The sequence below is a fragment of the Temnothorax nylanderi genome, unplaced genomic scaffold, assembly GCF_030848795.1.
Source record: "Temnothorax nylanderi isolate EJ_2023f unplaced genomic scaffold, tnyl_v1.0 TNYL_tig0312_pilon, whole genome shotgun sequence".
Taxonomy (NCBI): domain Eukaryota; kingdom Metazoa; phylum Arthropoda; class Insecta; order Hymenoptera; family Formicidae; genus Temnothorax; species Temnothorax nylanderi.
Genome location: NW_027249374.1, coordinates 191196 through 217950, shown reverse-complemented (window position 1 = coordinate 217950; position 26755 = coordinate 191196). Strand labels below are relative to the sequence as shown.

General features: G+C 42.1%; 4 protein-coding genes and 1 long non-coding RNA gene across 6 annotated transcripts in view; 2 read left to right on the top strand and 3 right to left on the bottom strand.

The window, feature by feature from the left end:
* Nucleotides 1–407: 407 nt before the first annotated feature.
* On the bottom strand, nt 408–1246 carry LOC139781034 (uncharacterized). The gene is made up of 2 exons (XR_011720403.1): nt 1171–1246; nt 408–737 (listed from the first exon to the last, which is right to left on the bottom strand). It is a non-coding gene; the product is annotated as an uncharacterized lncRNA (long non-coding RNA).
* A 1510-nt stretch (nt 1247–2756) lies between these two features.
* Nucleotides 2757–3997, top strand: LOC139781044 (DNA replication licensing factor Mcm6-like). The gene is made up of 4 exons (XM_071719855.1): nt 2757–2980; nt 3090–3233; nt 3303–3567; nt 3650–3997. Exons 1-4 carry the CDS (start codon nt 2889–2891, stop codon nt 3701–3703), a joined length of 555 nt encoding a protein of 184 aa, XP_071575956.1. The 5' UTR covers nt 2757–2888; the 3' UTR covers nt 3704–3997.
* An 864-nt stretch (nt 3998–4861) lies between these two features.
* Nucleotides 4862–7051, bottom strand: Rpn7 (regulatory particle non-ATPase 7). Its single transcript, XM_071719854.1, has 5 exons — nt 6813–7051; nt 6043–6394; nt 5626–5954; nt 5368–5536; nt 4862–5233 (listed from the first exon to the last, which is right to left on the bottom strand). The coding sequence occupies exons 1-5, from the start codon at nt 6955–6957 to the stop codon at nt 5059–5061; spliced, it is 1170 nt and encodes a 389-aa protein (XP_071575955.1). The 5' UTR covers nt 6958–7051; the 3' UTR covers nt 4862–5058.
* Nucleotides 7052–8877: 1826 nt separating this feature from the next.
* The window catches only part of Tdg (Thymine DNA glycosylase), a 110816-nt gene continuing 92938 nt past the window's right edge, over nt 8878–26755 (bottom strand). Inside the window, exons 7-9 of the mRNA XM_071719836.1 lie at nt 21093–21242; nt 16667–16809; nt 8878–16098 (exon numbers count right to left, since the gene is read on the bottom strand). Coding sequence (XP_071575937.1) covers nt 14155–16098; nt 16667–16809; nt 21093–21242 — 2237 coding nt within the window. The 3' untranslated portion in view covers nt 8878–14154. The remainder of the gene's footprint in view (nt 16099–16666; nt 16810–21092; nt 21243–26755) is intronic.
* Dnmt3 (DNA methyltransferase 3) overlaps nt 18673–26755 on the top strand; it is a 120820-nt gene continuing 112737 nt past the window's right edge. For both annotated transcript variants that reach the window (XM_071719834.1, XM_071719833.1), the window contains exon 1: nt 18673–18854. In XM_071719834.1, the coding sequence (XP_071575935.1) occupies nt 18731–18854 (124 nt within the window). In that variant the 5' untranslated portion in view covers nt 18673–18730. The remainder of the gene's footprint in view (nt 18855–26755) is intronic.

The following is a 26755-nucleotide window of genomic DNA, read 5'->3' as shown; positions in this document are numbered from 1 at the left end:
ATTTAAAAAAATTTTAATTATAATCTAAAATATTTTATTTATTAGACAATGTATTAAACATGCAATACACTATATACAGTATATTGCATGTTTAATACATTGTCTAATAAAAATAAAATATTTTAGATTTTATTTTATATTTTAAAATTTTTTAAATATTTAATAAATTATTTGTGACATGAGTAATATCAACAAATTTATATAAAATATTACTTGTCAATATATATTTCTATTTCTAAATAATTTCTAAATAATTAAAATTTATAATAGTTTAGGTTATATCAGAATTAGATATTTTTCTTATCAAATTTTATACAAGTTATCTAAAAAAGCATTTTTATTAAGATGTTATTCTTTTATTAAAAATTTATTGAAATTACGAATAAAATAGTACTTTCCTGCAAAAGTTATTTTTTTATTTTTTATTTTACGCATGTGTCTCTTTCAATTTCTTCCCGATATATATTCGTCCGAAATTAAAAATTTTATAAATTGATACAAGCAAGCAATATATATATATATATATGTGTGTGTGTGTGTGTATATATATTATAAAGTGATCTAAAAACGATACTGCGTAAATAAATATTTATTTCCATCAGTATAACAATTATTAATAAAAGATAACAGATTATAAAATGCTCACCTCGCGATCTGTTACATTTGGTCCTCGCTTCCTTAGTTTCGGTTCTTTTTTTTCCGCATTGTTATCTCTTCGTGGCACTCACATCTGTTTCCTAAAACAAACAAAATATTTATTACAATTAAACGCGATTACCAGTAATCACTAGAATATAATGATCGCGCGGCTTTGCTATATCTTGTGTGATACTCTCAATATTAAGTATGCGACGCGTACTTAATTATATTGCGACAGCGGAGAAATAAATATAAAAGAAATTATGGCACGTTCGATATCATCGATATTTCAAATAAAAATGCAATGAAATGTATATCTGTGTAAGATGGCATAAAAAGTTTTTTGGATGCTAAGAGCGACGCGTCACTAGATTGATTCGAGCGATAGATCTTACAATAGGCCGAACAAGGCTTTCGCGAAATACGCGTTCGAACGGATTATTATACTAATTACCGTGCGCCGAATCTATACTTTGCGATAGCTATTGCAATGAATGTGAAATGCAAAGTTAATACATGTTACATACTTACTAATTAAATAAGTCGTGCCACTCGTTCCGGAACCGATCCGTCTCCGTGTCGTATTCGTCGCGTTCTGGAAAAGGAGAACGTAATTAATATGGCAGAGGCGCTTCGTCTCTCGCGCGCGGTCAACTCGCGCCGAAAGCGCCGGGCGCCGCGGCGCGCGGCGTCGCTACGCGTCCCACTCTCAACTTCGCGCTCACGAACTTTCCGAACTTCGAAAATCATATATTATAAACTCGCCTATTATCAGGATTGTTATTTTGCATGTTTTCTAACGAATCTAGCGTATTAATATTTTATCCGCGATATTCGCGACCCTCGAAAATGCGATCGTCACTTTCGCGATTGCTCGCGCGACGCGCCTTCGGTCGTACAAATACCGCGGAATACGTACGTATTTTCAAGAAATATCAATACCCGAGCTCCAAATCTATATTACGCGATAGATGCCGCAGTTAATATAACGCACGCAAGGTTAATATGTGTTGTACGTACCAATTAAATGAGCCGCGACGCCACTCGTTCCGGAGCCGATCCGTTCCGTGTCAGCCGCCTTCTGGAAATGGAAGGAGAACGTCATACGTCATCAATATGGCGGAGGCTTCGTATCGCGTTTCCCGCGCGGGCAACTTTGTGCGCCGAAAGCGCCGCGGCGCGCGGCGTCGCTACGCGTCCCTATCAACTTCGCGCTCACGAACTTTCCGAACTTCGAAAATCATATATTATAAACTCGCCTATTATCAGGATTGTTATTTTGCATGTTTTCTAACGAATCTAGCGTATTAATATTTTATCCGCGATATTCGCGACCCTCGAAAATGCGATCGATACTTTCGCGATTGCTCGCGCGACGCGCCTTCGGTCGTACAAGTATCGCGGAATACGTATTTTCAAAAAATATCAATACCCGAGCTCCAAATCTATATTACGCGATAGATGCCGCAGTTAATATAACGCACGCAAGATTAATATGTGTTGTACGTACCAATTAAATGAGCCGCGACGCCAGTCGTTCCGGAGCCGATCCGTTCCGTGTCAGCCGCCTTCTGGAAATGGAAGGAGAAGGTCATACGTCATCAATATGGCGGAGGCTTCGTTCCCGCGCGGGCAACTTTGTGCGCCAAAAGCGCCGCGCCCGCGGTGTTACTACATATCCCGTTTTTACTTTCGCGTTTATGGATTCTTCTCATTTTAACAATAAATGCTATACACTTGCCTTATACAGCAGTCATTTTTCCCTTTCTGATCCTGATATGAGTTAAATATAGATACAATATATGCAACTTTGATACGTGACACTGCGTGAGTCAAGTGAATGACTAATAAAAGCATACAGTTCATTATTTATCTTTATTTAAAACAATAAGCTAAATACTAATATCAGAGAGAATACATCACACATATAATATATATGTATATATGTGTGTGGTGTGGCGTATCAAACTGTCCAATATACATATGTATTATATTATAAGCGTAGCACGGGACATGCACTAAACGGGGTTACTTTATCGACAGTGCCAGACAATGTGTTATGCCAAATAGTTCAGTAAAACGGTATCAAGCAGAACGCCGCGCTGGCGTGGCCGCCTCATGTTTCTCTCTGGTTTCGTTAACCTGTGTCTTCCCGCCAAATTTCCATCAGTCTTGTTTTTACATCAGCTTCTATTTATCAGTACTTTTCGGAACTCATATAGCGTGTTTTGTTATAATTCATTGAAACAATGGATGCTGCTCCTCCACAAGCTGTTCGAGCACATGTACGAGATGAGGTCGGGGTCAAGTGTCAAAAATTGTTTCAAGATTTCCTGGAGAGGTAATTTCTTTATAGGTTGAATATCTTCAACACTACAAAAGTTCATTCAACTTAATTAATTTTGTTTGGAGTAAAATTAATATTTTCTTCATTGACTTTTTTATCACAGATTTAAGGAATTTGAGGTTGTTAAGTATCTGGAGCCAGCTAAAGAGCTTGTCAGTCCAGAACGCTGTACCCTGGAGGTGTCTTTTGACGATACGGAAGCATTTAATCAAACACTCGCTACAACTATAATTGAAGAATACTACAGGTTGTATAATCGGTAATCACTATCTTTTTTTACTTAGGAGAAATAAAAATAAGGATCTGTTTGTTCCAGAGTATATCCATTTTTATGTCAAGCAGTGAGCAACTTTGTTAAAGATGTGGGAAATTTACAGAAGGATAAGGAATGTTACGTCAGTTTTACCGAAGTACCTATTAGGCATAAATTAAGAGAATTAAATACATCGCTGTTGGGTACTTTGACTCGTATATCTGGACAGGTAGTACGAACGCATCCTGTTCATCCAGAATTGGTCCTTGGCACATTTATTTGTATGGACTGTAATGCATATATTAAAAATGTGGAACAGCAATTTAAGGTATATATAATATAAAGTTTATATATAACATAGGATTTTGATTAACTTTGGTGCAGCTGTTTTTAATTTTCATTGTTTCCAGTTTACAAATCCAACAATCTGCTCTAATCCAGTATGTAGCAATAGACGTGTGTGACAATAGATGTAGCAGTAGACCCGGGGGCGGCATAACACGCTAACAATAAGCAAATTAAGCACGGATGGAAGGACTCTTTTTTCTAGCATATTAGACCTGTTCTTTTCAGCTGAACTTCTGCACGGTTCGTCTTTCCTCCTTTTCTTTTCATGTTGGAGAGAAAAAAGAGAAAAGATGAACCGTACAAGAAGTTCAGCTGAGAAGAATAGGCCTATTTATACAATGAGATTTAGATTTACCTTTTTTCGAATAATTCTGGAATAAACAAAAATTCGCGAATTACTGGACTATAAATCGATGCAGTGAATAGTTTTAATTCTCGACTCTTTTGTGCCTCGAAAGAGTTTCAATCCTAAACATCGAGTGTATGTATATTGACGTATATCTCGCAATTCTTCGTCTTCAAAGAAATTAAATAGTCTTCCTTTCTCTTTTTTTAATATCTATTTTCTTTTAGAGTGAATAATTGTCTCGCGAGATTCACGTAGATATATACGCGACAGTCGAATGTAACACTTTCTATTTCTCCGATTAATTTTCCAACTTGAGAGATTAAATCTAATTTTTGGAAAAAAAATTAAAAAGCATTTTAAACAAAAAGTAGTAATCGTTGCGTGAAGAAAATAATATGGGCAATGTCTTTAAATTTTATAATATTAGAAACTCTTATGTGTTAGGTATAAACGTAGCAGAAAAAACTTTTAGGAAAAATACGAAAACTTAATTAGTATTTACTTATTAACTTTATTTCGAATAGCTTTTTAGTTTGGCTATTGATAGTCTTTCTTCCTTTCAAAGTATTTTTTAAATTTATCTTTTGTAATTAATAATAATAAGATGAGAAAGTTTCATGAACTTTTAAAATAACTGAAATATTCTGCCAATTTAATTTGCAACAAAAGCAGAACGTACTATTAGATTATTCAGAATAAATTAACCATTTTCTTCATATATCTATAGATCATATATCTATGTATCTATAGAGCGCTGATTTAAATATTGCACGAAGACGCCGAATAGCCTAGCGCCGTCTCTGCATTAACGTTTTTAAGTAACGTTCGACGACGTTATGATAAAATAAGTGATGAGACAAACTAACCTCAGCGTTGGGGATATTTCAGGGCGCAGAAGTAAAATGTAAATAAATTACATTACATATTCCGCGAGAAATATTCATGTATCTTGTTTACAAAATCAATCGTGACATTTTTAGTTTTCTTTGTTACAAAACTCGAGCTAAAACTTGACATACAGGCTTTTTAAAACAGATATACAGTAGACACTCATGTAGTCGATCTCGATCGTTTCTTAATACAGTTAGCATATAATCTCTTTGATTATACAAATGTAGGAAATTAAATATTAATAACGCGCGATAATTTCTGCACCCTGTTGAGTAGAAGATCTCCTTGCTTCACCATCGCTTGATATTGCCAATTCTTGCTGTCTGGCCGATTCGTTTCGACTACGCCTCCGACTCGATCGACCTTGCAATGCAACCGACCTGCGGCTATGAAGCGTGACAGTTCTCTGTAAAAAAAACAACACATTTATGTGCATCAGCAGCATCTCTTTGTGTGCAGCGCAGTTTCGTAATTTTAATTAAATAATTACGTTAAGATTACTAACAGCGAATTAAATAAAAATTAGTAATAATCACTTACTGATCAATGTATTCGACGGTGACGCCGAATGCTTCAGCCATATACTGGAGGGTCAAAGACCGATAGGATTCCAGTAATTGCGTATACGCGAGAATTCGCATCTCCCGAACGTAATATCGATAATGAGGAAATACTAAGTAATCCCGGCGTAGCACTCCTTCGACGTGCGCTGAAACGGTATTTCGACAATTGAATCTCCCAGCAGCAGAATCTCCCAAAAAAGTGAAATTTAAGCTGTGTCTTAACTTTCGTGCTTACCAAGGTTCTTGAAAAAATCTGCATAATGACAATTATACAGTGAAAACAAGTAATCCTTGACGTCTGGATTACTGTGAAGTACCTCCAGTATCTCGGATCCCTTGATGATCTTGTCTCTCAGCTCGTTCCGTGGAAGACTTATCATGCTCAAGTATACCGTGTATCTCACAAACGTGTTATAATCCATGAGCTCGTAACTCGTAAATGTGCTAATTGTGTCCAAAAAGAAGTTTGCCGCTTCCTTGAAGTTGCGAATCGCTATGCAGTATATCCCTTGATAAACTTTCAAACGATTTCGTCTGTCCCAATCACCGCCCTCTTCTATTAAGCTGCAAAATACGAGCGAAATACATTAATTGCCATAACGCGTATAATAATAATTGATGTAGAAGATATAGTCTTTTTGTCTTTACCGACCTTTTTGCCTTTTCGATATTTCTGGTAATGTGATCGTGATCCAGGTAGAACAAGCCGATCCTAATGTTGTGAAATACAATATCTAATCTGTGACCTAACGATACTGTTTTGTCATAAGTTTTCCTAAACGCCGAGATTGCGCCTTCCTTGTCGCCTATTCGACAAAGATACTCGGATTTCTTTAGGTTGGCTTCCCGAACTTCCATCTCGCTCAAATTTTGCTCAGCATCCTCGATGGCATCGTCGAGTTTCTTCAACTGCTCCGCATTATGCGCCTTCATTGTTGCGAGAAGTGCCTCGTCAACTGGCCAATTCAGGTAATTGCAAACCTCTTCATAGAACGGAGCCATATCTATTGGAAAGAAATCGTTATTTTTATTTCTTACTTGAAACTAATGGTCAATCATTAAAGAATTCATTAATAAATTGATCATAGCACTTTTTTTCATGGTATTTAACATACCCTATTTTAGGTTTTTTTTTTTTTTTGACACTTTCATTTCCCATTTTCCATTTAGGGGATTCATATATCTTTGTACATTAGCTTATCACTTTCTCTCAATTGCTTCTTTCTTTTAAATTGATCATAGCAGTTAACAGTAGAGGTTATGTTTCGAACAATGACAGATGACGTTTTCAGCGGTCAAGATAAAAGAAGAGGAAATAGCAGGACTCGTTGTCTCAAGCAAATCAAGTCACAATGTCGAAAATTACATAAAACTTTTGGAAATAACCGTGACAAGCGATCAAGAGAAAAGATGCAATCTCACTATCGGCTTTGATGGCGTCCAGGAGTTTGGTCTTCAGGGAGGGATCGTCCGTGTGTTCGCGAAGACCCAGCAGAAATTTCGTCTGCGCCAGCTCCAAATTCGGGTTCTTCTCCAAACCCTCCTCCTCCAGATTCTCCAGCGGCATTGTGAATTATTGCGAATAATTCGACGGAACGCCCGTAACACTTCTGTGCGTCCTTTTAGAGGTTAAAGAGCTTCTCGGTGGCAGTGGCACTTCATTCATTTCACGTTCCAATTTGAAAGTTGTTTGGAATGTATTCGAGAGATGGCGCCACCGTGTCAATTTCTCGCCCAAGTGTTATATTTTTCGTTCGCGACGCTGCAAAAGATGACGCCATCGTATCCCATTGCTCGCTCGTCCGTGAATCTTCAATTTCTGCTGGTCATTCTCTCTCTCTCTAGAGAAATATCTGCAAAATTATTTCGAATTAGTAGAAAGAATTTTGTAACGTAAGTGAAATAGCCTTCCCTACTTTTTAACACGCTTGGTATGGGAATCCAGAATCAAAATATGAACATATTAGAGACAGAGAACTCAATCGGAGTAAATAGTAGCAATTAAAGCTGTACTTGAGAGACATAATTGACATGCTGCTAGCTTAAAAAACTGTAGATGAGATGCAGCAACCCAGGGCCCAGGGCTCTCGAATTTAACGTTTCTAATCTTGAAAGTCAGAAGAATCTTCGATCCTTGTAACGCGACAAATCTCTCGTTGGACAGAGCAAACGAGGGGCGAGGGGGGGAGGGGAGGTTGAATGAGACAAACGCACCCCGTTTGTTTTAACGAATCAATTTATTTATTCTTTTCTGGCACATGTACCGCCATCGACTCAGGGTAGGTGAGCCCAGAGACAAGAGAAAAGTCTGTCTCCACAAGATTCATTTAGTATTTAAAATTTACATGAGGGATCTCTCCCGCGGCGAGAGACGCGATTTTTCGTTCCGTTTGCCGGTTTCTTCACAAAGATCCATCTCCTTCGTTTCCTTTCTAATCCGAAATTTTCTTTTCTCTCGCGATTATTTCCACTCGTCCGTTTATCTTCGCGACGATAACGAAGGATCAGTAGACTGACATGTAATTTCTACAATCTTCATCGTAAGAAACTCAACAGCTGATTCGAACACAAAGAGCGCAGTCGACAAGCCTCCGGATGACCGTTGCTCTCCCCGACTCGCGAATCTGATCGACAGTTCGCGAAATCGAGACGGATTGAAAACGGAGGAGAGATTAATTGATCTCCGGGGGAAACAAAGCTTTTCGTCTCAAGAGTTGCCCGACCGAGCTCCTCGTTTTTCCATCCTGCATTCGATTCGAGACGATCGTCACCTTGCAAAATAATAATCGTTACTGTATCTATTGTTTTTGTTTAAAACGCAACTCACATTGTATATCCAGCAATTTGAGAATTCATAACTGTACTTGTACTTAGTGATCCTTTCATAATAAACGCGCATATATCGACTTTATCCCCTTATTCGCCTCTTTAATTAGCCTCATTAATTTTCAGAAAAATAATTCTTTGCGAGCGAATTCTAAGGACGTCTTCTCTCCGTCGAAGAATGAAACCTGTCTATCTACTTTTCCGATTGATCATACACACACGTGATTCAAAGAAGATCCTCGTTTCTGTGAAAAACAAATCAGCCTACACGTGTAAATATTCGTCGAGCGTTGATCAAGGTAATTAGAGCTCTGAATATCCAGCAGCGTCATTAATCATCATCACGCTCCTTCGTATAACAGTTCTGTTATAAAAAGGACGTGTGACATTACACCAAGGGCCGGTTGTTCCAACCTGTTAGTAAGCTAACTAACAGTTAAATCATATGTCTATCTTTGTCTAATGTAAAGGATAAACAAAAACATATATATGATTTAACTATGAGTTAGTTTACCAACAGATAGGAACAATCGGCCCTTAGGGATAGATCATAAACGTGGATAAGTTGTCGACGACCTGAGCGCTAAATACGCGGTACTTACATTCGTCGCCTTTAAGAGGAAGAAGAGTTTCTTTTCGGGTAAAGAATATTCTCTTTCGGTGTTATATCAGTAATGTATTTTGTAACAATTCATTTTTTTTTTCACATAAAATATCGTAGTAGTACGAGCAGAGACATACAGATTTACATATTGCGGGATACTCGGGTATCCACTGAGCACCCAATAATAACGTCCGTTGGAGATCTGCGTGGGCTTCGTTAGGATCGGGCGGCAAAGGAGCAAGGAGAATTGTCATTTTTTTTCTTTTTCTTTCTCTTTTCAAGCTGATGATCGTCCATCGAGACGAGCACGTCCGTCACCCTTCCTTATCCCGCGATATTTTTCGTAGGAGCGATGAATAATTCGAGAAGTACATTCGTTAATTCGATACAGAACACATCTCGATCTGCCCGAGCGATCGCGACCCGATCGACGACGATGACGACGACGGCAGCTGACGGAGCGCGCGGATCCTGCGATACGGATCGGCCGATCGTTCGAACGCACACGTAGATACACCATTACGTTTAATTAGTAGGTAGAATAATAGAGGTTCGAAGCGATTAAAAAATATGTCGGAGGCCGGCGATCCCGGCCCAAGCTCTCTTACTCGCTTACTTAACTTCTCGGATTTTGTTTCTTTTTTTCTTTTTTCCTTTGTTTATTCGACACGTTCAACACAGCGAATCCACACTTTTATATATCTGTATAATATATATTTATACTTAATAGTAAAGTCCTTAATATAGCGATCAATTTACAATCAGTTTAGTTAATTTGATTAATCGAAGAATCAATTAATTAGTAGTGCGATGGTGGATGCGCCGGTCGCGCACCGACCGGCCAGAGTTATGTGTATAATAATCCTCATCTTTTCGACTGCGAATCGATGAACGTTGTTGCGCGACTAAAACACACCGATGACATCTATTATTCTTGGCCGCCGCCCGGAATCGGATTGGATTTCTGAAAAACATCTACTACAATAAACTTCGATCGTATGTACTCGTGACTCGCGATCGTGTCTGTGTCTGTGTCTGTGTGTATGTGTGGGGCTGTAAATGTCGTGCATCTGTGTGTGTGTGTGTGTGTGTGTGTGTGTGTTTGAGGCCGATGATGGAACGAAAGAAACATCTATAATATAGACATCAGTTATTATATCAACGATTCTCATCTATACCCTGTGCATCATCTTAAATGTCTCGACACATCCTAGGTGATTTCACCCGAGATAAATGTTGCTCGCTTATCCTTACATATAGTCAATATATAATATTTATAGTTTATATTTATATAATATCTATATATATATATTTATATATTTATATATTTATATCTGTATATATATTTATAATCATGCCAGATGCGTCACTTTACAGCGTCGGTCAGCGACAAAGGAGGATGCCGATTAATGCCAGCTATAATACCTATTACGACTGCATGTAAGTGTGCGTCTTGTGTGTACGTGTAACGTGTATGTACGTGTGTATATGTGTGTAGTGGATGCGCGTACGTGTGTGTATGCGTGTACATGTATGTCCGTCTTCATATAATCGTGTATTAATATATAGTGACTTTCGGCAAAATGCGAAACGCATAACAGAATATAATTAACGAGACAACGTAACGCGATTATGTTAATAACGACAGTAACGTATGTAACTCCACAGCGATATCGAGTTGATAACGATAAATAATAGAGTTGCAACGAGAAAACGGCGATGGCTGTTGCGGGCGCGAGGTACGAAAGTGGATGGCGCGGTGTGATAAACAAAGTTACACACGAATAGTCTCTTCCTTCCTCTGCCTCTCACACGTTAGGGGCTTACATATCTCCTTACATTAAGTAAGCTCGGCATCCGGTCGCGCGGGCGCGATCTCCTACCAATATTCAAGTTATAATAATTCGGTCGATCGTCGGCGAATTCCGTCATTTCCGTCCCGCGCGGCGTTGCAAGGCCGGTTCTATTAACATCGATTAACATCAACCTTAGTTTAATCGATTTTCTGTCTCCTTCTTAGTCCCAGTTTTCTCGAGAAGGAGATAAATAAGTTATTTCCCATTACTAGGCGACGCAAAGTCGAACGTCGCGAATAAATATACCCGAAATTTGGAATTTTTTATGCGGGAATATCCGAAAGTCTCGGAATATTAATAGAAAATGGCGAGCACCATCTGAATTAACGTACCGTTAAAGTTACATCTACAATTTAACGGTTTCTCTCATGCAAAATTGTCTGAGGAAACAAATACGAAAAATTTTTAATCGCGCGACACTTATATAACATTATTACTTTCTTTCTGAGCGTTGGGTTTGAGAAATAGCTTGCACGGATAAGGATTAAACTATGGTTAAATTTGACCAACGTTGATGCAAATGACCGTGCCACGATTGAAGACGCACCGACGCAATCGGGCTTAATCTTCTCCTTGCTATGTGCAGTAACCTTAACGATACAATGACGATAACGGTTAATATTTACTCTGTTAAAAAAGCTCACGTAACGCACGAGCGGCTCGCGATTCGGTTGACATTTTCGCTCATCTCTCGTTAGAGTGCGACGAGGAAATGTAATATCCGCTGGAATAACGGAACAATGAAAGTGAAAAATTGGGAAATTATTTAATCTAGAGCACTCTGTGCGTGACAAGAAAAGGTATAAGTGAAACAAATGGTAGCGTATCTTTTATTTCGATCTAAGAAACACATCCGATCGCGCGAACGAAGGTTTCGTCGCGAAATGCAGACTCGCGCGTTCGAAACTGACGACGCTACGAGCGCAAAGATACCCTAGTCACAATTGATCGCTGATCGCGTTCTTGATCTCTGTTACAGGATGCTGATGAACATGGACTCGTAGAAACGTGATAAGGTACGTAAAAACGTATAATTTCACAACCGGGCTTCGTAATTGCGATGGGTTAACAATTTTTTCACGTACCTCCTATCATTTTTACGCTTAGACCAATTTGCTGTATTGGCAACGATCCCTAATTATGGTACAACCGAGCGAAACTTAACGCGGATAAGCCACGAGAGTTCTCCCGTGAACGCGAAACTTACAATTCGATTAAGCTTGGCTCGTTGCACAGAATGAGAACGATTGCTCATCGGAGGAGAGACGCGTAACTCCTTACAAATTTATAAAAGATAAATCTCGTTTTCGTTTAAATCTCGATTTCTCCTTCTTTGTCAAGATGAATTCTTCGGTCATTCCTGCGTTGAGAGTCGAATATAGTTAAAAAGTTATGTAAGTGTCACTTCTAAGAAATAATATTACGTGTGTCGCCACGTATATATATGTAATATAAAACGAAGAGAATCGTCGACTTTTAGACAACCTTAAGACTGCAATTCCGATGAAAATGCGTCGCGATATTAAGTGCTGTCTTCGACACGTTAATTAATTGAATACGCAACACAGTAATAACAACAGGCTAACAATGGTATAAGACGCAATGCGATACATTAACACGATAAGTGCGAAACGACGCTGTTGTTTCGATCGTACAATCGTAGCGTTTTTGCCGAAAACGAAACCGGTATAAATTTCGATCAGTTCTATTATAGCTTCTATTTACAGATACGGAAGAATCATTTTCATCACAAAAATCTTGTATTGCACTTCCGTTACATTGCACTTCCGTCTTAATAAATAATATTATAATTTTTCGTCTGACAATATCATTTATGTAATATATAATATCATATGATATAATATTATGTAATATTATATTATATATATTATATATAAAATGGTACAATGATAATATTATCATTACATAATCACCGTATGTAATGATATGATAATATGATATCATTTTCAAATAACGAAAAAGTTTGAGTGACTCGAATGGATCTATTGCACACAATATATGTCCAATGCACTAATAAGCGTAAAATTCAATCAAATAAGTTAATCATCAAATAAAGTTATTTTCATTTCAATTAGAACTCATCGAAATTATATTTGTTTCGATAACCGGTAATTTTTTGGACTTCGCTTTACTTTATAGATGCGTCGCGACGTCGACGCGTTGCTTCTTATATTGATTTTCGAAGATAACAATTTAGAATTGCAAATTGGTATAGGATGCGCTCTCTATACCCCACTTGCAATCTTGAGTGCCCTTCGAAATACGAAAATGTAGAAACGTGGTTTCGGTGGTGGCGAAGCTCGTATAGACATGCTTATAACGAGCAATGCGACGATCGATATCTCCTGATCGATGTAGGGAAAAAAGGATAGCGCAATTACACGTTTGGCCGACCTCGGCTACGTCGGCCGAATTCGTAATCGCGATCTGTCCGGCATTAAGGTCATTTATCGTTATGGTTATCGGAATGCGTGCCCGTGTAAGTGTATTTTAGCGATCGGATCGGATACAGAACGCGATCGGCGAACCTGATTTACCCGAGGCTTACGTTTCTCGTTCGTTGCGTGCGCTATAGTCGCGTTTCACGAGGCGGTTTTCCCGTTCCCGAGCCGCGCGCCCGTAATTACTCACGGCGTAATCACATATCGAGAGCGTGATAAAAAAAAAATAGAGTGTGAGAGAGGCGCGACGACGAAGTAGAAGCGGGATGCACAGAGAGGAAGGGGGAGAGGAAGGGAAGGAGAGTGAGAGGGATGTTGAAACAATTGCGTAGGGTGCCCCAAAATTGACGCAATATAGACGCGTGCACGCCTCGAGAGCATGTTCATATCCGACACAATCTTTCAGATATCTATTTCAATTCAATGTTTTAGGAACTGAGCTTCAGATTCTTAAAGTAATATGCATCTCAAGTAAAATGCATGATACACTATCCAATAATAATTCGGATAATAGTTCATTATTGCTATCAGAATCTCGATGTTTTCGACGAGGGAAAAAATGTATATATCCATTTTCCGCCAATTCTGGGGGGGCGTTCTTTGTATGTAGAACCGGCTTGAGCAAAGGAGAGAGAAGAAGAGGTATATCGTGCGGTAGATGGACGCGAAAGATTTGCGCACAGATTGCAAGCAGCATCTCGCGGGGTGGATTCGCGGAGGGCGATTTAGAAAGGGAGAGTGACGAGGATGAGGGAACGGCGATTCGGAGGGGACGACGCGCGACGGTGCGACCCCGACACGTTGAGAGCCGTGTCTTAAAAGACGTGTGTAAAAATACGTAGAAAAGATAAACGCGGCGGATACGTGCGTCGCTCTCGCGCGCGCACAGGAGGCGATCGGCAGGCAGAGGAGAGGGAGAGGATGGGACGGGGGATGGAGAGAGAGAGAGAAAGAGAGAGAGAGGATTATCGGGGGCTGGTGGGTCGGTGGTGGCGAACGGTGTCTCACATCGATTATCATACACCGTCGTAGGAGAGGTCGACCGGGGGTCTGTGGTGCGACGGTGCGAGGTAGGACGGCGGCGTGGTGGTGTTGCCGGGCGCCGCGCCAGCCGTGCCGACGTAGCCGGGGTAATTGGCGCTGGGCGCGTGTATGCTCGTCGGTGGCGTCGGGTAAGCGTCGAACGAGCTTGAGTACGAGCCGTTGTACGAGTACGGGTTGCCGAGGGCGGCGGATGGATGCATGCTACTCATGCCGCTCATCCCGCCGATCCCGTAGGAACGCGGCATCAGGCTGGGATCGAGGCCGCCGAACAGATAACCGTTGGTCGAGCCCATCGGCACCGGGTAGTGGCCGGGTATGATGTTAGGGTACGTGTTGCCAGAGTGGCCGTGGTTCATGCTGGGGGTATAGTTGCTGGACGCGAGATTCTCCACCGTGTAGGACTTGCTGTGCTGCTGCTGCTGCTGTTGATGCTGTTGATGCTGCTGCTGCTGTTGCTGAGACTCCTGATGATGACGGCTGTTCATGCCGTACAAACCTCCGTAACCCGCGTCAGTGGGAGAGTGGTGCAGCGAGGAGGGATAGATTCCACCACCCGGCGCCAACGGTGGACTGTAATTGGTCATCCCGGTTGGTCCAGCTGACATGCCGCCGAAACCGGACATGTAGGACTGATGGTGGTCCATCTTCTCCGCTAGAGTATCGTCACCCGGCATACCCGGATGCGAATGCTGCAGACGCTGACTGCCGCCGTCGGCTATGCTCGGGATCTGATCCACGAGGGACTCTAGGTCGCTTAGACTCTTAGACGCCACGTCCTGGCCGGAGTTCCTCTTAATACCGTACTGCTCGTGCGGATGGTGTGGCGACATGGACGTGTGGGTGGGCGTGTGCGGATGCGGCGGCGTTGGATGCGAGTGATGGGAGTGCTCCTCGGCGGTCTGGCTGAGAGGCGTCGGTGTCGTCTGATGCGGATGCTGGTTATGCGTGTCCGGCGGCTGCTCATGGTAGCCCATGTAGGCGTAGCTGTTGTGGGACGGCGTGCCGGGACTTCCATGGTGGCCCGTCGGATCGGGCCCTCCGGCCGGATTGTACTGACGATGGTCTATGTTTTGCTGCGACATGCTGGTAGGCGGCTCAAAGTCCGGATGCTCGACGCTGGGCGACGTCAAGGGCGACGGCTCGAGATTGTTCTCCGACGACATCCCGGTATTGATCTCCGACGACAGGTCCGAGTGCGTGAACGACAACGACATGGACTTGGGACTCTGGCTGTAGTGCTGTAGGTGCACCGGGCTCTGCTTCGCGCTTATATTGTACGGGCTATTGTCGTTCATGCCCTGGCCGAAAAATCCGTCGTTCATCGGCGGTTGTGGATACGGCGCCATGTGCGGGAACGTCTTCGGAGGTGACATCAGCGGCGGGGAAAAGCAATTCGGCACGTTACTATAACCGTCGTTCAAGTGGGTCATCGCCTGATGCTGTTGATGCTGTTGCTGCTCTCTCTCGCGAGACTCCCGCTCCATCTGCTTTTGTTGCTGATGTATCTTTTTCGGACGACCGCGGCGCTTCTTGATGACCTCGCCGTTCGCGTCCAGCTTCTCGGGATCCGGCGGCGGCTGATCCTCCGGATTCTTGATCTTCTTCGGTCTGCCGCGTTTCTTCTTGCCAGGTATCAGGCCCGACTCCTGCTTGATCCCCATGCCGTTGATCTCCGTGATTCGGCTCTCACCGTCGGGCAAATCGTCGGCGAACGCTGGCTTCTTATCCTCGATCGGCTCCTGTTCCTTCTTCTTGAGCTTTGAATCGGCGAACACGATATCTGACTCGTCCAAGTGCGTGATCGTACCGTTTAGGTAGTCGCGGAACTTCTTCAGGGCAGCGTAATATGGCACCTTGTCAGCAGCACGTGGTAGTTGAGCACACCTCGCGCTGCTTGAGGGCATAACCCACATATACTGCAACACAATATCGACAAGTGAGAATTTTGCTTAGGCGATTATAGATATTAAACATTAAAATAATAACTTGGTTGAGTTCGAATCCCGATAATATGATCAAAATATCGCGAAAGTGATCGTATATATTCGTGACAACGTTACATCTTACTGAACTCATAAATATTATTATTTTCAATTGTGGTAGCCACGTGTATCCCTACGGCAGCTCGACATACTAACCAGCTGTGCGCGAGCAAACGCGCTTTTTCGCGAGCGCTTGTCCGCGCCGACTGAGTTTATAAACAAATTCAGCAAAAGTACTCATTGCTCTCATCGACCGATCGACGCTCCCATCAAGCGTCGAATATAACAAGAGCACATACACTGAAAAGTTATCGCATCAACCACAATCATCACACTTATCCCCAAACAATATTCCGGGCAAGACAGCGAGTGTCGTGAAGACGCGGAAAAATTCCAATTTTTTCACAATTTTCTAATGTCTTTTCCCGAGTGATTTTGAAATTTGGTGTTACTCGGGATATTAGTGCGAAAGAACGAAGAAACAATGTAGCGACTGTCTTACCGTGTTGGTGCCGTCGACGAGATTGGGCTGTCTTCCGAACCCGAACTCCTTCTTTCCCGAGAATACTTCGTATATAAGTTTGCCGTTGAAAACTGCAATCTTCGGCTTATACTTCCGTAATTTCTCGAGAAGAATGTGACTACCTGCAAAATAAAAAACAATGGTTATTACTTTTATTCTATATTAAAATATCACACGCTTATTCTATATTAATATCACATGCAAATACATTGCAATCACGATATAATATTAATGATTTTATTTATGACTTGTTAATGATTCGCATGGAATGAGGTGCAACTGATTAAGCATCCTACTTGACGATCGATTAACATAAATGGCATTTGCTCTCTCTTTTTTCCCTTTTTTCTCTCTCTTTCTTCAATGTTCTCTTTTATCTCTAACATATTTTAGAGCTTAAAAATAAATTCGATCAAATTCAAATTTTGCACACGGATTTACGATAGGCGCAGCACATTTACGCTCGCCTATAATTACCCTAACTTATAAATATAGACATTATTGCATAAAGTCATTGATTACGCTTGTCGCTCCTTTTTTTTCCTCGCGTTCATTCGTTGAGCGCTATTTACGTCGTGCAAATCACCTATTCCATGTATTTTCGTAAAAGAGAGAGAGATTATATCGTAGAGCGTTTGATAAAAGGAGGCGCTCGGTAACAATAATAATAATTGAAGATAGATTCTTTATCACGAAGGAAGTGACAATCGAGAATAATGTACAGTGAACGAAATGACGATTTCCGCACCGTACAATCGACGTAGATATAAATGCGGGTGTAATTATCTCAATTACAGGATTTAAGTCGTTCATTGGAATCGTGTAATTACTCGAAATTCTCTTTGATTCAAAAGTCCCTTGTGTTCGCATCGTTTTTAGTCGACGCGATGTAGGGTCTCCATCTCCACCAATCGTGCCCTTCTCGTATTTTCCAAGTTGACACGTGTGCCGGTTAACGCAATACGCTAGGGGTCCTCAATCAACGGCTCTCGTAAAGTTTTATTTAAAAAATTTCGACGTTATAACACGAAAGAATTTTAAAATGGAGATATTTTGTTCTTATATGAAATTAAAAAATAAATTAAAAATTAAATAATTTAAATTATTTTTTCAATTTAAATTAAAATTAAATAAATTAAAGTTTATAATTAAAAAAAAATTAAGTAACTTATCCGGGTTCCCGGTTGTTACTAAGAATTCTGATGTGACCTGTTTGAGAGACCAAGAAGGTTGGGAACCCCTACGATACGCACAACGGCGATAACCTTAAACGCGCGGCCGCAGCCGACTAATCTCATTTGAGGCGAGTGAGCAAAGCGTCCGACCGCTGCTCCGCTCTTGCACTTCCGGTCTCATTAATTTATCGGCTACTTTATTTCAGCGAGACGTCCGACACGTTTGACGCTCCGGCTAATACCGACCGGACGAACGTCCCGCGGAAAGGGGAGAAACGGCGATTTCAGGGCGAGGACGTAGTCGCGAGTGAGTAGTTTATTGGCTATTAATTATTACCCCGCTCTCGTCCGCTTCTAATAAATAATAGCGCTTTTCCGGAGCGAAGCTTAAAGCGGATCGAATACTGCAATGCCCGCGAGCGGGGATAAAAAAGGGCGCGTAAAACGGGAACGCGCTTGGAAGAAATGTAATTTGACGACGTTTCGAAGCCGAGCCGAGGACGTCCAGTAGCTTTCTTTCTCGTTTCGTAAAGAATTCGGAATCGATCGCTATATCCCGACAATCGTCGCCTCCGCATTTTTCTCGGCATTTTCCGACATAATCGACAACGAGATTATAATTAATCGGAGGCGCGGCGCCGCTCTAACGATTGGGCAAATCGAAATTCGTAGTAGGGCGACATTTATATCCGAATGGAGGGGTCTACATAGCTTTCGGCAGGGCGGCACACGCGTGTTGCGATATGCCTCTTAGGAGCGTGCGGCCGATAAAGTTGGCAGTACTGCCGCTTCCCGCGTCGCGTACACGCATGGCCGCTACGGTCCGGGCGATCGGTCCGTAGAAAAAGGTTTCGGGATAACATTCGGGATGGAGCAGACCGAGATGGACGCTTCGTTCGGGCGTGAGTGCGTCGACACGATGGGATGGGACACGACGTCCGTCGAGGAGGAGCGGCTGCCGCCCGCGGAAGACACGGACGATCCGGAGCACGGTGAGCACCCTTCGATCCACGATCCACCAACGTTTGCGCTTCTTTTCCGCCGGTGTTACGGCGCCGCGCCGCACGCGATTGGCGACAAATGGCGTCGATAGAACGATTTTTCGGCGAGACGTATCGTCTCGCGACGATCCCGCGGTGCCGGCTCGATCGTGAGAGCATCGGAGTAGCGTCCCCCTCGGAGCAGCGAATCGATCGAGATGGAGCAGCGTCTCGACGAGACGTTCGTCGGAGCAACTCGGCCGGTTTCCTCGAATCCCGGAAAAGCGGAAAATTTTTACTTCCTACGTGGCACACGGGAAATGTAATCAGGAATGGCATTCCGGAAAGAAACATGGTGCCGCCGCGCTCGCGCGGCTCGCTCGGCCTAACCTGTTGACGCAACAGACCGGCTCCTCGTCTCATTAGCATTGTTATGTTTATCTTTATTTTTATGTACCGCGGCACCGTTACTCTTTTGCGTTTTTTTTCCCCTTTCTCACGGATATCGGGATACGCGCTCACTTCACTCCCGAGCATAAAAATTTCCAAGACGCGCACGTTTGTAAATTTGTGTAAATTAAATTAACAAAACGATTGTTGGCAGAAGTCGCAATACGAGGAAACCGAGTACGCCCTTCCTTCCGTCGACGAGAAATCAATTTTTTTGAAAGTTTTAAACCGGTTCCGTTTGAAACACCCTGTATACGCGATAGCCCCCCCCCCCTCCCCCGTCATTTAGGCCTGACTTATGAATGGGAGTAAAACGATTCCCGTCGATATGTCCCTTTGCTCCGAAAATTTCTTCGCTCGCGGCATCGTGTCTCTCTGTTAGAAAATTCGGCATGAAAGAAAAACGGCTGTTGCTGTTTACTCCACCGTCCCCCTCTCCCCTCCCTCCCGATGGACGTGAGAGATAACGCACGCACATGGTTGCTCGGGAAACATGTGAGCGTAACAATGCGTAACGCGTCTTTTATTTCGCGAGGAATCTCGGGCTCGCGTTTGTTTATGCCGTTTATGGGCGTGCACTCGATGCGATTCTGTTTCACCGCTCTTGAGACGTAGTCGGTGCCTTGAAAAACCGAAAGAAGAGCACAGGTGAGCACGAATGAATAAACTTGAATCGACCGAGTCCGAGGTTCACGTCGCGAGATTCATTTTGCACATCGATAGAGGGAAAACAACGCTTTTTGCGCTTGCATTCACTTTCTTCACTTCGATAATTACTTTGTATTCACATATAATTCACGATAATTCACATTGAATTCGCACGGGCTTCAGACACATGTACTTACATCGCGTCGTGAACGTTATATTGCGGGCACGTGTATCTACCGAGATACACCACTGTGCAACTGTTGCCAGCTGAAGTCGTAATAGTTAGGCATGCTCGAACGTGGTAAAAATTTCTAGAGCTTTCTGAGCAACTTCACCAACAGGATAAAGAGTGCCCTAGGGATAGGTAGGTTTCTTTAGTTCCCTCGTCATGTGGGCAGGATAGAAACGCCGACGAATTTGAGCGGTAAGCAGAATAGACCAATCGCAGTCGAGGGATACTCGAGCGATTGAGTGATTCTCTTACCGCTCAAGGGCGTTCCTGCCAGCTTCCTTGAATTTCATTGGCGCTTTCTCGATTGTAAGACAGTCAGCAACACGAACCGTTGCCGATGAAATATTACCAATTCGTAACCTAACTATAGCGTTACAACTTCAACTTGCCCTTGAAGCTGTCTGCTCTATTGTTCCAACAAGCACATAAAAGGTCATACATAGTTCTAACAAACTATTGTTCCTTTGTTCTGAAACGTTTGTCGGAACCTTTATAACATTTCGAAAAAGAAAAGTCGGTTCCAAAGACCAAAGAATTTATAAAAAGCACCAGCCGTATGAGGCTCTTAAAGAAAAACCAATTAGACATTCTGTATATAATTAATCACATTGCAAAAATAACTTCGCAAATTTCAAGTATGTCTTAATTCCAGCATATCTAATGTCACGATTATATCGAAACTGTGGAGTTTAAATTCGAGTGTAAATATTAATCGGGATGAGAATACCACTTTTTTTACACGATGAAATATAAATAGCGATGAAATATTATATAACGTGAATATAATACGAAATTAAAAATAATTTTCCCGCAAATTATGTCGGAGCGATATCGGCTTATGCAATAATTATTTTCACCCAAGATTTCGTAATTATCTCACCGCTTGTTTTAAACGCATAAAAACCGTTCGTCATACTAACCTTCTTTAATTTCCTTTCTTGTAAGATCCGCGCTGCCTTTCGTCGCACGTGCTACCATATTTGTAAAACCGATGCCGAGTCGTAAAAGCTTGTAATCGTCGTCCGCAGTCAACGGTTCGGGCGTGAGACCACTTAGATGTAGGCATTTCCCTGAAAAGAGGAGCACAATGAAAACAATCGCTTAACTGCATAAATTAATTGTAAGAACATAATGATGGTGCCCCGCGCGATCATAATGAACTTCATTATCCCGGATAGTGAAGTATTAATTTGTGAATCGATCTTGATTACTAATTTAAGATCCACCCGCAAAATTAGACTTTCAAATTAAATACTTGATAGATTATTAAATTAAAAATTTAGTTTTTCTTATTATTTTTCAATTCTTGCAGAGTAATTGATAGCTACGGAAAAAAGGAGAGAGGATGAAATTATTATCATGTACGCATTAGTACGTACAGCATGTTACACGTATCGCCGAAGCACATGGGCAGCTTTTAAAAATTTTAATGAAATCGACGTAGGCGATATTATGCGATCCATTTTTAAATTTAATTGCATAATGTTAAGCATTAAATTGCTTACTTGCGGCGCCATTATAACGAAACGTATAATTGCAGTCGTCGCGTGAACGGCCAAATGACTTCGCAAAGCTATTGTTCCGCGCGAAATACTCCGTATTTTGTTAATAGGCCGCGCTCGACTATTTATATCCCATTAAATAAACGATCTAAATTTTCTGATAGGCATAATAAAGCCTCGCCCCGGCGGAGGCTTTCGCGCGGAGATAATGGAATTGTTAGAACAGAAGCGCGCAGCGTGTCTATTGTAATAGAAATGACAACCATTGTTGTTTCCATTGTCGATGGTACCGCGCTGGTATCGTTTTGCCCGGATTATACTAAAATCATCGTCGTGAATTTTATCATTGAAGTTTACTACTTGAGATATATTTTAATCGGACAACGACTCACCCGTTTTTTTTTCCTGATTACGACTTACGCGTGGAAGTATTTTAATTCAACCATTCGAAAGCTTAATTTTCTCAATCGTTTATCCTTTCCGAAATAATCCATTCAATTGCCAAATCAATTCTATCATTCTACAAAACGGCAGTTCTACAAGTATTGATGAAATTATTGGCATTCTATTATTAATTCACTATTTCTACTAAAGTACGATGACTCCATTGTAAGATTACTTATTCTCTTTTAATGCCGATCGATTGCGAAGGTGAATGCAGAAAGAGAGCGAGAGCTATTTCATGAAGATATATAAATTAATCTCGTGCAAGATGTACAAACGATTAGCGGTTGACCGCTTGAATGTTGCAACAGTGACGAGCGTCAATTAGCGTTGCGAATCGCAAATTTCCATTGTATAAATAATAAATAGCGCGTATAAATAGCGTATAAACAGCGGTAAATCGTACGGACGACAATTCGTTCTAAATATTGACGTATGAATGCTTGGTAAACGCGCGCGATCGTTTATTTCGTATCGCGAAAAGCAAACACGGCGCTTAACGTAACGTATAAAAGGTATTCGCGTCGGTTTTCCCGCGGTTATGCATCAGATCGGCAATGCGTACATGGCCGTTTTCAAATTCAAATGGTCGTTTTTAGTAACGGCCGTACGAATGAGCAACTAAATACTCGTTGTCAAGTAATACCCCGGAGAGTTTTGTTTTCGACGCATCCGCGAAACTGCATCGCAACAATTTGACAGCCAAATATTTTGCCGGCGGAGCAAATGTTACAAAGGATAGATTCGATGGAAAAGGATTAAACGGTTTGGGTCACAGGCGTGGGTCGCTCGGTACTTCCTACTTAAAAGTTAAATTATGAGTTCGCCTAGTGCCACGTCTATGCGACTATAGTAATAATCGCTCCTCGCTTGTGAAGGTTGATTTGGCAATTACAAATAAATTATTTACGCGCTAAAGTCTCGCTTCGTTAAAATCTCATCCCTTAATTGTCGCAAAATTAAACATCTTACGTTACGCTAATCGCGTGTTATAATCATTTTGAGAGCAGAGCTTGAGTAAAATTAAAATGTGTATAAAGATGGATATCGTCTGCAGTAATATCTACATATAAGTACGAATATATGATTCAAAAATATATTATTGAAGTATATTATGAAAAAAACGTCACGCTGAAGTCTCTTCTCTTATAGCGAACGAAAACGAAGCCTCCTAGTTGTTATATGTCGCTGTTTAAAAGTTAACTTTTAAAAAAGTTAATAAAAAGGGTCATAAATTAGAACACCCTTCCGCGTTTACGGTACATCGATAATAAATTTATTTACCGAGACAAACGCCACAACGTTGAAGCAATAAGCATCGCACCTCGTCGTTCGCGTGAAAGAAAAGAAAGTCGCGGGCCCAGATAAATCTTTCCGCCGCTCTCGCGGTGATACAGGTGCACGGTGCACGGAGGTACACACTCACACGTATCCGCGTACACGTGAGACGACACCCCCCGGTGGCGCAAAATTACAATCGTCGCCAAAGTCTATCCCGCGAACGTTTACCCCCAGGCAGCAGATAGAGATTTATGACGCGGCCTCGGGAAATTCTCTCTCTCGCTGCTTTACTCCAGTGGCACCGACCTACAACGGGCGCGCCGCGCCGGCACGACCTTGGAGAACTTCGGAACAAAGTTAAACGCTCGTCCGCGGCCGTTGCACGCTTTCCGGCACAACGTGCCCGACCTCCAAGACCGCGGGAAAAGGCACGAACCGCACGTGTGTGTAATGCCGGTTCCACATTGCGGTCCCCCCCGTGACCCGGGTCAAGTCTTTTCGGGAATAATAAATTCATGCATAATTAGCATAAATCTAGGATGTGAGCGATAAGAAAAGCTTAAAGAGTTAACGAATGCCTAAGATCTAATCGGAGGCATATATCTTTGACGAAAAGTTTTAGCATCAGTTTCTACCGTTTTATTATATCTCCTATATATCTCTTCTTTCTCTTCGAGAATTGGCCAATTTCTCGCGAGATGCTCATGTTATTGGCGAACAATGTTCGCGAGCTTTAGTATGGACGTCGCTTAAAGCTCGCCGCGGCGAAGGGGCCATAAGAAGGAGACTAACGGCCGATCGAACAAACTTTATCGGGGCGAAACGCGACCCTCCTCCGTCATTCACGACGCTAACCTAACCCAACTTGACTTCGCTCGACCTTCCCGCCTAGCCGGGTGCTTTATGGTGTTTCGAGCGAGGGTGTGAAAAGTGTGTTCCCTCCTCCCTCCCTCCCTCCCCCGTACGTCGATGGAAAGCAAATGCGTTCGTTCCCGCGCCGGGTCGTCCGTAAATTGTGACTCGTCTCTGATACGGACGTAATCGGGGTGGAACTTGCGATCCCGGGCGCGAGTCTATTTTTTTTTAGGGTTGGGAAATTATGGTAATTTATGGGAAATTTGAGAATTTTCTGAGCGAGGAAAAAATAGCTGAAAACGCCGAACTTCTGTCACGGACGTTCTTTGTGAGTTAACGTCTCTGTGAAACTAATTCTGCCGCTCGAACTCTTCGCTCTTATCGCGAAGTTGTTGCTGTTTTTGAACATTTTTGCCACTGATATGATTGGCGATATCAGTATTGGTAATACCGCTCCCTATTGGTTTGAAGGATTTAATTTTTTCAGCATGAAAAAATATGCAAGGGATATAAATTTTTAAAATATCTGATAATGCCGTTAAAAGTAGAAATAAAATACGGGAAGGTATACGTGATAAATATTAATATCAATGCAAATATTTTTCTGTAATATGGAACCATTGTTTCTGCAAATAATTTACGTATATATATTTTTACTGCAGCATATTTTTATTAATGGATACCTCTGAACCGTGCAACTTGATACATAATCGATGTGCAATATATGAAATCTGAAGATAATATTTCCTATCTGCAAACCGAAAATATCCGAATAATTAATTTCGATATGATCTCATTTAGTATCACAAATTAATCACATTACTAATATTCGCTGACAGTTATAGGAGATATTAACTGCAATTCTCAATATTCTAACTCTCTAATTTCCTTTGCATATCTTTATTTATCGCATACGATATATATATATTGGTCTTAATATATCTTTTACGTAGTCGAGAATAATTCTCTTTGAGAGAGAAAGGATGTTTAGAGAGAAATTTATAGTTTTTAATTCGTTCTTCTCTCCAAAGAGAAGGCACTAATTCGTCACATCACACGATTGAATGGGTTTTTAAAGATTTCCGCAACAAGTATTTTCTCAGCGTGATTTTCCACGGTCCATCATGTTACGGCGAAATAGTCAAAACTCCGGGCGCAAAAACCCCCCGTATCGTACTTTCTGAACTTTCGGACTTCAAGGCCACCACGTACAGTACGTTCTCCTTAAACTCGCATTATGGAATTCCGGACATCAGAGAGAGCGCAACAGGACCTTAGGTATCGCATTTTTCTTCTCGCCCGTTCCCACTTCTTTCTCCAGGGGTCTCGTTCTCGGTTACGAGAGACGCGGCGCGAGCAACGCTTTCCCGAGAAGAAATATCGCCCCTGATATTTTTCTAATGCGCCGAGACTCGACCCTCCTCCTTCATTTCCAGACAACGGTAACGATGCGCGAGGGAGTCGCGGGGGATCTCGGCTATCATTTAACGCGAAATGTACAGTTTATTATCTAAATGGCCGCTAACTCGTTGCGCGGATCGCTCGCAGTCGTGTAAGATTTTTGTAACAGCGGTAAAGTTAATTATCGCGACTCTTCCCTCAACTTTCGTCGCGCCGTTGTCTCTTCCGGGTCTCTTTGTCGGATAAGAGAACGGTTTTCGTTAGATATCTGTAACGCGAATAATTAAAAAATGGTTCGTCCGTGAGGCGAAGCTGCTATATTTTATACGTCATAAATACGCAAACCTGCTGTGTGTATAGAGACTTGTCACAGAGATAAATCTATTTCACTTTGGACATCTTAATCGTCATCGGTGAACTCCGACGAGCATTGTTAGTCTCGCGCTTTATCAAACGCGCGAATTTCTCGATCAACGAGTATATTCGCGTTTGAAACGGCGTGAAATCGACATGGACGATATTCCACGCTCGTCGCTCAGACGAAAGGCGAGCCGCAACGAAACGGCGGCGGTGGCGACTATCGCAAATTTCTCAAACCTCCATTGACCTAGATTTCGCTCCTTTTTTTCCTCTCGGATTCTGAATGAACGCTTGGTTCGAGTCGGTGGCGATGGCGAGAAACGAGCTAGCGGTAGAAGAGAGAACGAGAAGGGATATACGATGGATAGAGAGAAAAAGAGAGAGAGAGCGAGAGAGAGCGAGAGAGAGAGAGAGAGAGCGAGCGCGAGAGAGCGCGCGAGAGAGAGAGAGAGAGAGAGAGGGAGAGAGAGAGAGAGAGAGAGAGAGAGAGAGAGAGAGAGAGAGAGAGAGAGAGAGAGAGAGAGAGAGAGAGAGAGAGAGAGAGAGAGAGAGAGAGAGAGAGAGAGAGAGAGAGAGAGAGAGAGAGAGAGAGAGAGAGAGAGAGAGAGGAGGGTAGCGGACAGGGGGAAGCCAGGTGAAAATCGATGCAACCGAGAGAGACCTGTGCGTGGGTAACGCGGGAGACCGCGCCTGGAAAATCAATTTTCAGGGTTTTCCAGGACGAAGACCCGTCGGCGGCG